The sequence below is a fragment of the Thrips palmi genome, unplaced genomic scaffold (genome assembly GCF_012932325.1).
Source record: "Thrips palmi isolate BJ-2018 unplaced genomic scaffold, TpBJ-2018v1 HiC_scaffold_19, whole genome shotgun sequence".
NCBI lineage: Eukaryota > Metazoa > Arthropoda > Insecta > Thysanoptera > Thripidae > Thrips > Thrips palmi.
Genome location: NW_023144628.1, coordinates 467482 through 480806, shown reverse-complemented (window position 1 = coordinate 480806; position 13325 = coordinate 467482). Strand labels below are relative to the sequence as shown.

The following is a 13325-nucleotide window of genomic DNA, read 5'->3' as shown; positions in this document are numbered from 1 at the left end:
CGGCCACGGCCTTCTGCGAGAAACCTAACGTTTCTGACGTCATTGTATGGCGGACCTCTCATGGGACAAATTGCCATGGTATCAAGTGATGGATTTTTATCCATTTTAATCTGATGAAATCCAAGTCGCAGCAAAATTAAATAAACGTCAAATTGGATATCGAAACTCCATCTTTTCTTTGGATCAGTTTTATTCCCTACTATTCCCAGTTAAATTTTTTAAGACCCGAAACCTTGGAATCGTATAGTCCAGCTCGTCATCCTCCAAGGATTGAAATGCAAGAAATTAACCTCGAGGAGCCTCAATAGAAGGTCTTGGTGAGTAAAAACTAACTCCCTGTCTTGATAAATACTCCGAGGGGCCTCCAAATTCAAGTGTATGATCAATAGTAAATGGAGCCTATGATCTAAAATGGCGGAGTGTTAGTTTGCCTAGTTGGCTGCCAAGAAACATTTAATTTCGAAGCTTGTAATGTTCTGAATTTGAGGAATTAACGTTCTGTTATCAAATTTACATTCTCCTACCTTGAGAGGTATTTACATCAATATGTAACTTGAAGGTTAAGGGGGAGGTTGAGGTTAAGTATTATAGGGGACGCAAACTGGTGCCACCCAGCCGGCTATTTCTTTAATTTACGAAAGCTTCCTTAACTTAGCAGGATTTATTGTCTCTGTGCACGGATACGACCAATCTTAGTTGAATTTTATTACTTTCTGTGCGAAAATGTGTTATTAGAACCCCTCTGATGCCCTGAAGTCACAACACCAATGTTGTGTTTTACTTCATTATTTAACTTGTAAGTTTTGTATTGCTGAAATTACACTGCAGTGATACTCCAGACGAGCTTTCTCACTGTTTATTGGTCATCTGTAGTTTTTATTTTACCAATAATAATTTCATGATTTGGTTTTTATCCTGTCTGGTCCAACCCCAAATGACTTATCCTCCAAAGTGGACTTTGCTGACCTTGCAATTGTGAATAAATTTGGTCTCTGTACAAAACTTAATTTTTCCAAATTACTCCTACTCTTCTTGTATGCCCCTCAAACTAGTGTCCATCCATAAGGATAGTTTTGATAGTACTGAACCAGTGTCAATTATGATGTTGCCATAACTTGCTTTGGTTAGCAAATTGATCAGCAGTCTGCTACCTGATGATGAATTGAGTGTTCTTCATGAGTGTGGCTCCATCCATCTGAGTTGGGCTTAGAATTGCTACTTTCAGAAATATTTTTGTTAAGTTCTACCATTTGTCACCACTTTTTTTTTTGGTTTTCCTAATGTATTTTTAACTAATTGCATGTAATCTACAGCATGTTCAAAGGTGTCTTGGTGTTTATAAATGCTTTGAAAATCTTGGCTTGTGTTGGTCTTGGAAATTTGCCTTAACCTACCACAACCAGTTTTGGTTGTTCTCCTCTTATTATTTCATGTGTATTTATTGAATTATCAACTGAACTGTCCAGTAATTTGTCTTGTTTTCTCTACATTCTTACAAAAAAAAAGTAATTAATTTCTGTCCTTTCTAGAGAGCTTCTTGTATATTATTCCTGATTTTCCTCAATTGGGAGCATAGAGTTCTGTAACTAAAAAAGTGGAACAGTACTCAAAATTATGCTTTGGTCCCTTTTTACTTTAATCAAGTTAGTATGGAACTTTAGTTTCTCATGTTGGTTTTTAGTTCTAATTTTCAAATGGCAACAAATAGTCAAAGAAACACAGTACTTTATGTTGTTTTGTTAATCAGTTAAGCCTATTATTATATTTTCCTTTGGTATTGCAAGATGTCATATAGTATGTGTCACATTGGTACTGAGATAGATTTATTAATCTGAAAGCATGTGATTTTCATGTTGTTCTCTTTTATCATTGCATTTATCCTGTGTTTCATTCACATGCCTGTGATTCTGTTTTATTTTCTTAACTATTTTGCATTGAAAGGTTTGCTTACATTTACTGCTTCCTGTGCAGGTGCTGGCTTTGCTACTGTGGTGTACATAAATCCTGCTTGATGAATCTTGCTTAGCTTCAATTATGATGAGGTGAGAACTAGGTATTTTTGTAAAGTGTAGCTCATTCCAAGGGTTTGTATTTGTTTGGGGCATTGTTTGGGGATTTTATTCAAAAGTTTCATGAGTTCTATTCAGGACCCTTTTTATAACATGCAACTAATTCTTGTATAAGTCTTATTTTGATAAAAACATTCTGTTTCAGGGGTCATGCCAAGTGGTCGTGATGCAGAACAGAACGGCACTGTATCAAGTAGACACCGGCCAGAGAACTCCAAGGAAGGAGCCCTGTCGGATGATTCCGGGAACGCCTTGGGGTTAAATAGCATGCAGCAGTCCGATGATGGCTCATCTGAATTAAGACACAGCCATCACTCAGAAAGCAAGAAGAAAAATAAGCGCAAGCAAAGGGAAGCTGATCGAGATCGCCCAAGCAAAACCCTTCCAATTGTTGAATACTCGGATGTGAGTTCTGAAGATCTTTCTGCACCAGAAGCTGGAGAGATCCAAAGTGAAGACGGATTTAATCTAAGTGAAGGGGAAGTAAGTCCTCAATTACAACTCTCAATGCGTCACCACAGCGACTCTCATAGGCACAGCAGCAGCAGCAGTAGCAAACATCATAGAGACAGAAAAGCATCAGACTCAAGATATTTGTCACCTTCTCCAAGTGAAGCTCGCCATACACACAGACGGTCGTCACCTTCTGGAGCCCCCTCTACTCCATCACCTCCGCCCAAAGGTACGAGACACAAGGAATCCTCCGAATCGAGGCATCGGAAACACAGAGATAATTCGCCCTCATTTCAACACGAAGCTAGTGACTCCCCCCCAGAATATCATTCAAAGAATGATATTCATGCCATGCGGCAGAAGGGGAAAAAACATAAACGAGACCGAAAGCATGAGAAGACTTCTAGGCATCCATCTCCTAGGAAACGAAGAAAGAAATCGAAACATCGTTCCCGTGATTCCAGCCAAGCTGCAACAAGCAGAAATGTGTCTCCTCCCAGTGCTGCATCACCAGATTCTGCTGATGGCTGGGAGAGATCGGTAGCACACAAGCATCATTCCCGAGACTCAAGTCAAACAGCCATGAGCAGAAACGTGTCTCCCCCAGGTATGCCGGGCTCTCCGAGATCTGCTGCTTGGGAAAGACCTGCCCCTCTTGAGGACAGTAGGCTTTCATTCAGGGGTACACCTCGTACTCCACCTTTAAAACAGGCCCATGGTCCAAGCACTTCTCCTGTGTCCCCTCCTTCACGCGGTGCTGGAAGTGACATGGACATCGCAAGTGATGAGCGTGACAGCCCTTCTTACCCTACAGCAAATCAACGACGTCGTGGCAGTGTATCAGCCCAGTCCCCTCACACTCCACCTGTCCCATCCCAGCTGCCTCGTGAAAATGCTGGTGGCAGGCAGACTCCTCCCAGTCCCAGCCCGAATCGCCGGCACGTGTCTCCCAACTACAGTCGCCGCTCTAGGAGTCCTGAAGGTATGTCTCCTACTTTCTGCTTTGTTTAGTTGTAACCTTTGTAAACTTGAAATTGTCCCGTAGAGATTTGGGAAATTTCTGATGTAAGATGTTTCTTAACGTATGCGGGGAAAGAAAGTGGAAATTGTTAGTGGATTAAATAAAGTACTTTTCAAATTTCACACACTTTTATTTGCCTTTTAGGAATGAGCTATTTTAATGCATCTTCTGTTCTTTCAACATGTTTTTTTCCTAATCTTTTGCAGTGAGAACAAGGGATGGAAGAACTCCAAGTCCTTCTAGAGTAGCACGTCTGCCACCAGATAATAATGTTAATAGTCAATCAATTCGTCAAGATGAATGGAGAAGTCCTCCATTGATCTCGTCTCCAACTCCATCTAAAAACAGGTCTAGAAGGTAAGTGGCAATGTGGTGTGAGTGTGTGTGAGAAAGAGATATTTTTGATATCATTATTACTATCAATGCATGATAAACTCTATGCTCAGGTCTGCGAGTCCTCCAAGGAAATCACGGCGAACCGACAAACGTGAATTGGAACAAATTATTGTTCATAGACTCAATGATAGCCGTCCACTGGATAGGGAAAGAGATCGTTTGGAGGAAGATTCTTATGATAGAGAATCCAAAAGGGATAGGGACAGAGAGCCTGCATATCTTGATAGAGAAAGATATGACAGGGGACCTAGGGAAAATCGGGAGAGACAGGACAGATATGATAGATCTGACCGTAGTGAAAGGAAATCACATCGGAGAGATAGGGATAGAACAAGATCACACAAACGTTCGAGGAGGTCAAGGAGCCGATCTCGGTCTCCTCTTCCATCAAGGTATTTGGACATTTTTTCTATTTTCCTCCATACCTCCCACCTGCTGTTCTGATATTTATATTTAACTAAATTTGTTTGAAGGGCTCGCAGGTCTAGTCGCTCACCTGTGTCCAGGTCAAGGAGCAGGAGTCCTGCTCGCTGGAGGGCGTCTAGAAGCCGTTCTCCTGCTGGAGCACCAAGATCTAGGCACTGGAGTGCATCTCCAAACCGCTCAAGAAGGTCTGTTGAGTTAAAAGTATTATGATAACTTATCTGAAAATATTATCCACAAAGTTAATCAATCCTATTATCCTTGTCACAAAATGTATCTCATTATTACTGGACTCATCATTCAATTTTTTTTAAATATCAGGTCTTCCAGTAGGGGTCATAAAGTATCTGGCAAGAGAAGGTCACGGACAAGAAGTCCTGTACGAGGACGCCGCTCGCGAAGCCCTCGATCACCACCAGGCAGAAGTCGCATTTCTTCTAGGAGTCCTTTAAGAAGCCCAAGAACTCCAAGAAGTCCCACATCAGCTACCGCACGCCGTCTTCAAGCAGAGGTTTGCTGACTAACATGTTAACACTTTTTATATTTGTGTTTCAAGGTATCATGATGTACTGATGGTCCATTGTGTTTGTTAGGCAAAGATTGGTGACACCAGTCTAGTTGCTGAAATCATGAAACGAAACAAGGTCGTCAGGCAATCGGCATTGAAATCCTTGGAAGCACTGGGTAAAAAGAAGAAGGCAAATGACGACGATGGCGATATCACTATCATTGAACCTGATGGAGGTTTGTAACTCAATAAATGCAACCAGTGCAGAACTGTTGCATCACAATCAACATGTGTTAAAATCTATTTCTTCTCATTTATTTTAGATTCCCAGTCTTCTAAGAATGGTCTAGAAATGGGGCATTCTGATTATACTGCTCACTCAAGTGATGTCAACCTCATACCTGTACCAGTCTGTGACGCAAGTCAACTTGTAAGTTATGTTGTGGTGTTGTGGTTTGGCTACATTGGTCAGTGGAATGAACTTTGATTGATTGTTTCAGCATCCTGGAATGAACTATTCCATGATGGACGTGGTGCCGCCTCCAGCGCCACCTCCAGGCTTGTCTGCGTACATGTACCCTCCTGGACACCCTGGACACCAAATGGTGCCCATGATGCCTCCACCCCATACATTCCAAATGGTGAGCAGTCTCTTTTTTCAACTCGCGACTGATGGGTTTGGGAGGGGTTTTGGTTTCTAACCTCCGGATTCTGTTTTCAGCCGCCTGGAATGGCTCCAGGCCTAGGAATGATCCCCCCACACCCTTCGCACCCCCCGCCCCCGCCGCAGATGGCGTCGAAGCAGCCGCCTGCTCTGCTTCCGCCAATGCAGATGCAGCCGCCGTTGCCCAACATGTCGACGCCGCCGCCTCCCGTGAGGCCGATGGGTGTTCCGCCCATGCCGGGGGCCGTGCCAGGCGCCGTCCCCGGGGCCCTGCCGGGGGCCGCGCCCCTGATGCTTCCTGGCCATCCCGGTCACCCTGGTCACCCTGGACATCCGGGTCACCCAATTCATCCCGGTCACCCCGTTCACCCGGGACACCCCGGACACCCGGGACACCCAGGCCACCCTGTGCACATGCCTCTGCCCGTGCCGCCCCTCAGCGGCCCGCCCCCACACTCCATTCCAAACGGCGAGGAGCGTGGGGCCCGCGGCGTGGACCGGGTGGACGCCACGGCCAAGTCGGAGACTCCAGTCCGGTCGAAGGCGAAGAGCCTCACCAAGCTGCCCATGCCTCCTGGCCTCAACCAGAGTGATTTGGAAACCATAGATTCTCCTCCTAGTCGAACTCCAAGCCCGGAACCGGAACCGAAACCTAAAACTCCACCAAAGAAGGGCATTAAAGATTTGCCTCTTCCTCCAGTTGTGGGTTCAGAAGATTTTAGTCCTGACGAAGATGGACCCCTTACTCCACCTCAACCAACTGGGATGTCAAAACCAACTGTAGGAAAACCTGCAAAGGGAAAATTAAAAAGGCCTAAAATTGTCAACAAGCGACGGCCCTCACGGAGCAGCATGATCCCTGCCATGGGAGGCAAAGACTGGGGCGAACGCTGTGTTGATATGTTTGACGTGATTACACAGATTGGCGAAGGTACTTACGGTCAGGTGTACAAGGCTAAGGATAAGAGAACAAGTAAGTATATATCTTGCTCTTAACCTTCAGTATTTTTTCTTGGCGTCACAACTAGACAGAAATTGTACTTTGCTTTTACAGAGGAACTTGTTGCTTTAAAGAAAGTTCGTCTTGAAAATGAGAAGGAAGGTTTCCCCATCACTGCTGTAAGAGAAATAAAAATTCTGCGTCAATTGAACCACAAAAATATTGTTAACTTAAGAGAAATTGTTACTGACAAACAAGATGCATTGGACTTCCGAAAGGTTAGTACATTCTCTATAGTTCCACTTTTGACCATTGAGTTTAAAATGTCTAACTTGCCTCTTCGTTTGTTTAGGACAAAGGGTCATTCTATCTAGTTTTTGAGTACATGGACCACGATCTCATGGGCCTTTTGGAATCAGGCTTTGTAAATTTTAGTGCTGTCCATAATGCTTCCATTATGAAGCAGCTGCTGGATGGATTAAACTATTGTCACAAGAAAAATTTCCTTCACAGGGATATCAAGTGCAGTAACATTCTGATGAACAACAAGTGAGTGATAATGTTTTAATTCCTTCTGCCCAGCTGTATGAAGGGCATGTCATGATTTGTGCTTTGCTCCAATTTTCAGAGGGGAAGTGAAGCTGGCAGACTTTGGTTTGGCTAGGTTGTATAATGCTGAGAACAGAGATCGCCCTTATACTAATAAGGTTATTACCCTGTGGTATCGGCCCCCTGAATTGTTGTTGGGTGAAGAGAGATATGGACCTGCTATTGATGTATGGAGCTGTGGCTGTATTCTCGGTGAACTCTTCAATACAAAACCACTTTTCATGGTATGGAATTTCTAGTTAATATTTCTTTTTATTTGTTATGTATGGTTCACATTTTAATTGATGTTGGTTGTTTATGACAGGCAAATACAGATTTGATGCAGCTGGACAAGATTTCATATCTTTGTGGCACACCCACCCCTGCTGTTTGGCCTAATGTTATAAAGCTTCCTCTTTGGCACACAGTGAAACCCAAGAAAACGTACAGACGGCGTTTAAGGGAAGAATTTGAAAAGCAAATGCCACCTTCTGCTCTAGATTTGTTAGACCGTATGTTAGAATTGGACCCTGATAGAAGAATTACAGCAGAGGATGCTCTGAAATCATCTTGGCTGAAGACTGTCCAGCCTGAAAAGTAAGTCTTTCCCTCTTCTAGTTTCCCTTTATAATTGTCATTCTTGCTAGCAGATGTACTTAGTTGAAGGACATTTATATTTCTGAAGCTTGGTAGTGAACCTGAGTGTTCTTTGTTTCAGTATGCCACCCCCTGACCTTCCAGTAACACAAGACTGCCATGAAATGTGGAGTAAGAAAAGACGAAAACAAATTCGTGAGCAGCAGGATCCTAGTTCTCATGTTCCCCAAGGGAAACCTCAAACCTCCAAAGATAAGCCAACTAAGGCGCCATTTGATGACAGCTTAGAACAGGGCGGGTAAGAAACGTTTCTATTGTATTTTTCTATCCTTGTCAGCATTGGATGTTGAGAGCTCTGGCAGCATGTGCAGGCCTGTTTGAAAAAAATAAAAAGCTTTAAATATCATTTGAGGGTGATTGGTTAGTAGGCTGTTGTTGGGAATGCCTGATGTAGTTGGATGATGGAAACATCTCCAAGTCTTTTTAACGAATTTTCTTTGTAAGAATTAGATCCATTTTACTTACTTTTCCCAGTTGTCTAATTAGATTTTGCTGCTATTGCTGTTCTATTGGATCCTCAACATCATGTATTTATTTTGTTTTATTCTAAAAACCATATCAATGAATCTATTGATATAATTTACAACAATATGAATTTGTGATATATTTAGTCTGTCTTTGCCCCAATAAGTTTCAGAAGTATCCGTTGCGAAACACTTTATATCAGTTAAGTTATTGAGATCACCAAAGTGGAGGCAAGAGTGTTAATTATTGACACTCATTGCTTTCAGACATTTGAATAGTTAGATTTTTGTATGTGGATTTTACACTTAAGTGGTCCAGGGCTTACTCATCCAAGACAGGTAATGAAATTTTGTACATTTGTATGGTAGGATGCTGTAAATAGGTATGAATATATTGTCTATAGATATATATAATAAATATATATGTACGTATGTAAATGCAAGATGTGATCCATGAAGTATTGTGCATGGTTATACCACAGAATCAGTGTTGATTATCTTCTCTCACAGATTTTTCTTTGTTTTCTCCATTTTTCTCCCTTGCACTTTGTGACAAACTCTGAGGTTGAAATTGAAGGTCTTACTGCCTTAGACTTAAATGTGCCAACTGGGCAATGAAACTGAGTAGTTTTTATGTTTTTTTATCAGATTGAATGAATTGTTATAACTCTTCCTTTTGGAGGAGGAAATATTTTGTGTATATAATTGCATTTGACATCAGTAGGTGCAAAACTAGATGTCAATAAAGAACTACCCTCATGTTAATGTTTTTTGTTTATTTTTTAAAATAATTATTTTATGTCTGATCCCTTTTCCTGTCCCTCACCATTCAATGGAATAACAGGTTTCCCTCACTCAGAAACACACACAGTAGAACAACTTGAGGCCCTCTCTGCTCAGAGTCCAGTATTCACTGTAGGTTGCATGTTTGTTGTAAAGTAGACTTGCTTGGTAATCTGTTATCAATCAAAGTAGTATCTCGTTCACAGAAAATCTTACTGGCCATGGTTTGCTAATCTTAGTTTGGTAGAACCCTTAGGATGGTGGTTGAGCTCTTCATTAATTTACTCATTTCATATGTTGTACCGTACATTGCATGTTTTATAAGAAATTGAGGTGTAGTTGCTTTAGATTTAGAGAACACACAGTGGTAGCTGTTTGGAAATTCGAATTCCTACCTGAAGTTGGGTGCATTCCCAAGGTGTATGTATTTTGAGGATGGTTTCTTCAACTACACTTTGGTGTATGAGACTATGTTCCAAAATGTTTGTTAGACCCACTTGCTTTTGTAAAATCTCTACAATTGCATTCTAATTTAACACTTGAGTTCTACTTTCAATCATGGCAAGCTTCCGGAGGGCCTTCATAAAATTTATTAACGTCTTTGCATTTTTGAAACAGAAGGCAAATGTGGCTTTTTGGAACACAACACAATCTTGTTATTGTGTGGTGTGACCATGTTATTGTTAATTTCTGTTTTGTAGGTGAGTTCCTTAATTGCCAATGCCAGTGTTTCCTCTCTGCTTGCCAATCATTATAAAATGTCTGTACCATGAACTTTTGTCGTACACCTACTTTCTCCCCTCATTTAGTGATTAAAATTGTTGCAAAGTTATAGTTTTGTTTTAGAAATTTGCCTCTTGCATTTGAGTGCAACAAATATTTTATCTTCATCAAAATATATTACTATTATCATTTTTGAAAGCTGCTTGTGCTTGCATAGTGTGATCTTTGGCTTGTTATTTCAGATCAAGTAACTCATTTCCAATGAAGCAAGCCTTCTATGACAGGTAACGAGTTCTTTATTTCCCTAGACTAAGTTTTGAATTGTCTTTTCTTTTTGCCAGAATGAGGCCACTTCTATATAAAACCTGTTACTTCTTTGCAATTAATTTGCTTTCTTCTATTTTCCCCTTTTTTTCAGTTCCTCCAAAAATCTTAAGATGGAGGCTGGCTTTACGTATCATGCCTCTAACAATGAATTCAACCATCAATCAATGAATGCAGCAATTGCTGCAGCGACTGGAATGAACTCTCCAGCTGCACGTCGATCAAGGCAATCCTCACCTTCACGACCCAGTCGCAATCTACCTTCATATTCTCCACCTTTGCCAGATGAAAATATCCTCCCCGATGTCTCTCTCCAGAAGCAACTCGCTATCATTGCTGATTACGTTGTCAGGAAATTTCCTGTCAGAGTACATCATTTATTGTCTCTTCACTTTGAGAATGAGGTGTGGATAATTTTCTTCATTCCATTTGCATCATGCTTGGTGTTTCCAGTATTGTGTTGCTATTAATTGAATCTTTTATGTTTCAGCCGGATGGATCAATAGTGGAACGTCTTCAATGGAGTTTGAGACAGGCTTTTGAGGTGGCACAAAGTTCCTCTCAAGGTCCAATGACATCACAAAGAAATCTACGAATCGAACCCAAGTTTGTGGTTTTCAATGGGCCAAGTAAGTTTCATGTGCCTTCTCACATGAATGATTAACTCACAGGGAATAGTTATTCTACAGTGACAATGCTTTTTCCAGCTACAAGTGCACCAAACAAATTTGGTTCTGGAGCAAACAGTGGGTTTGATCCCTATGCTGTTTATGCTGGTGATAATGCTGTAAACCCAAATGCACCACAAGAATCTATCTCAACAGAAACTGTTCGATCACTACTCGCGACCTTGTTGCTTAAGAACGGATTCTCTATGGCTGGTAATCTGATTCGACAGTCAATACCACAGCCATCTAAGGATCACCAAGATCAAGGTATGAAATATTCTTCTGTAAGATCAACCCCAGGTGCCTTTGACAAGCACACTGGCAACCCTATTCCAACGCTTCAATCAGTTTTGTCTAGAGATAATGATGAAAATATATTTGGCGAGTTTAATACTAATGCTAGCAATATGTGGTGATAAAAGAAGTAGTAAGAGTAGCAACGTACTAGTTATATCTTTCATACAAATTTTTCATGTCAAGTACCATGTAGAGCCTTATTGCCATCAGCTTTTTTTTTTTTTTTTTTTTTTTGTGTAGTTCAATAGATAACACCCGTCATTTTTTGTAGTTTTATGGCCTTTTGTTTACTTGCTTGTTTATTCACATGCTCTGTACATTTTGGCAGTTGATAGTGACTAAATGTATGCACAAGCTAGCATAGTAAAAATGCTGTTCTATGTGCGTACAAAATAGTCCTTATGTTGTGTTTTTGTTATTTTTTGTTTTGCTGACTGCACATCAACTTCAGATTTGTGTGTTTTGTATAGCCTTTTATTAGCTGCACAACAGCATTGTTTTGTATAATTTTATGTTACTTTTATGTTTCATTCACTGGTCAATTTTTCCATCTGTTGAATAATCATGTTTCTGTTATCTTTTAATTATCACATGTAGAAGTACATGCTGCTGTATTATGATATGTACATATATTTTTTCATTTTGTCTTTCTTTTTGGAGACTTTCTCATGTTTCCAGTTTAACCAGAACGTCTCTTAATATTTTTAAAATTTCATTCTTTTACATTTTTAATTTTGATTTCCTTTTTTTTTAAAGATTTGTAGCTATCAATCAATTGTTTGTGTGTACAGTAATTGCTTCTTTCTTCTTGACTCATGCATGCCAGTGCCATTGAAGCATTGAGTTAATTTGTTTGTGTGTTAGTAGTTTAGTGTAGGAAACTTTCTTTGACAATGTATTTTTATATTCACTGAGTGACAACCTGAAATAAAAGCATGACATGCCTCCTATATCTTTTCTGACAAATTAAATGTAATTTGTTATGTTATATTTCCCTTATGTTAGGTTCATTGTCACACCATTGTGCAAACAAGCTGTTTATTCGTGAAAACTGCTGTGTGTCTGAATGTGAAAACAAGGGATAAAAGCATGACCACACACAATCAGCTGTTTGAAACCTGTTGTTGTTATTTCAGGGCATAGCAGTGAGGCATTCTCCAGTGGGCTGTGAATTGATGTGGTCCTAACATCGTCTTGATTCTGGACAGAGAGGAGGCATCAAAGAAAAATTCCTTTGTCATTTGTAAATATTTATGCTAGAAATAAGCCTAATGTAAAAATGAACTAACAAAAATAAATCCAAACTTATATCAATTATACAGCAGGGTCCTCTATTTATTTTCCTTTTGAAATTCAAAGTCTTTCGAGTAGACAAAGAAAGGAAGTCAAACAAATTGGAGAATACAGAGCACTGAATAAATAATTGCATTCCGTATTCAACTGGAGTCCTTCTGTTAGCACTTAGAATCATGGCCACTACAGGCTTGCATCTCTCTGAGCTATTCATGAAAATGTTTGGCAGGAGAAGGGGTCCTGATAGGCAACCCGCGTCCTCGTTCCTGGAATTCCACGTTCCGTACACAGGTGTGTGAGGGGAGGGGAGGGGGCGGGGTGGGTGAGAGCGGCTGGAGGATGGAGGAAGGCAGAGGAAGGGGCCCGGGCAAAGGAACACGCTGGCGTGGCGCGCGTGGCGCGCTCGGCCCTTCTCTCCGCCTCCGTCTCCCCCACCCTCCTACCCCACACCGTCTTACCTTGTTCGTGCGCTCGGCGCGCTCGGCTCCGGGCCGAAGGTGCCCGAAGGCATGCAAGCAGCAACCAGGCAGCAGGCAGCAACACGAACGAACAGGGTTACCAGACTAGGCGACTTGTCGCCTTTTAGGCGATTTGGAGTCGCCGAAGGCGACGAAATTCTTGGGCCAAGTCGCCAGGCGACAAATTAGGCGATTTCGGCCGTCGCCAGGGTCAGCTTTTCGCCTGATGTTTTCCCCGAAATGAGGGCAAAAACTAGCCTTGGCATCGGCCATGCGGCGCTGCAGAGCGTCCCATAGGCGGTGCTATAGCGCTCTATCCTACTACACCCGCACCAGCCCCCTCAGTCCCCGCAAGGTGGAGGATGTCGCTCTCCCCCAAGCGCGGGGTGAGGCGGGGCTACGGCAGGCCTGCGGCAGGCTACGGCAGCTCTGCGGGTGTGAGGCGGGGCAGGGTGACGTGATGGTGGGGACGCGTTGGGTTGGCATGCCTATAAATGAGGAGAACAGCTGAGAAAGGACAACAAACATGAGAGGATCCGGAGGGGGTCCCACTTTGCCGCCTCCGCAGTGAGTGGGACAGAGACACGCACTGTCTC

The 13325-nt window shown here is 41.9% G+C and overlaps 1 protein-coding gene across 6 annotated transcripts; it reads left to right on the top strand.

Moving 5' to 3' along the window:
• The first annotated feature begins 12 nt into the window (after window positions 1-12).
• LOC117646491 (cyclin-dependent kinase 12) lies at window positions 13-12299 on the top strand. Of its 6 annotated transcripts, XM_034387486.1 has the most exons (21): window positions 13-317; window positions 1972-2042; window positions 2215-3504; window positions 3750-3900; window positions 3990-4331; window positions 4413-4550; window positions 4684-4873; window positions 4956-5106; window positions 5194-5300; window positions 5371-5511; window positions 5592-6507; window positions 6589-6752; window positions 6827-7023; window positions 7103-7307; window positions 7388-7659; window positions 7781-7957; window positions 9932-9973; window positions 10108-10417; window positions 10504-10642; window positions 10721-10948; window positions 12115-12299. In XM_034387486.1, the coding sequence occupies exons 3-21, from the start codon at window positions 2220-2222 to the stop codon at window positions 12147-12149; spliced, it is 5190 nt and encodes a 1729-aa protein (XP_034243377.1). In that variant the 5' UTR covers window positions 13-317; window positions 1972-2042; window positions 2215-2219; the 3' UTR covers window positions 12150-12299. The 6 variants fall into 6 exon arrangements, with proteins under 6 accessions (XP_034243377.1, XP_034243372.1, XP_034243375.1 ...); XM_034387481.1 differs by lacking the exon at window positions 12115-12299 and having other exon boundaries at window positions 10721-11928; XM_034387483.1 differs by lacking the exons at window positions 13-317; window positions 12115-12299 and adding an exon at window positions 391-532 and having other exon boundaries at window positions 10721-11928.
• Window positions 12300-13325: the final 1026 nt, after the last annotated feature.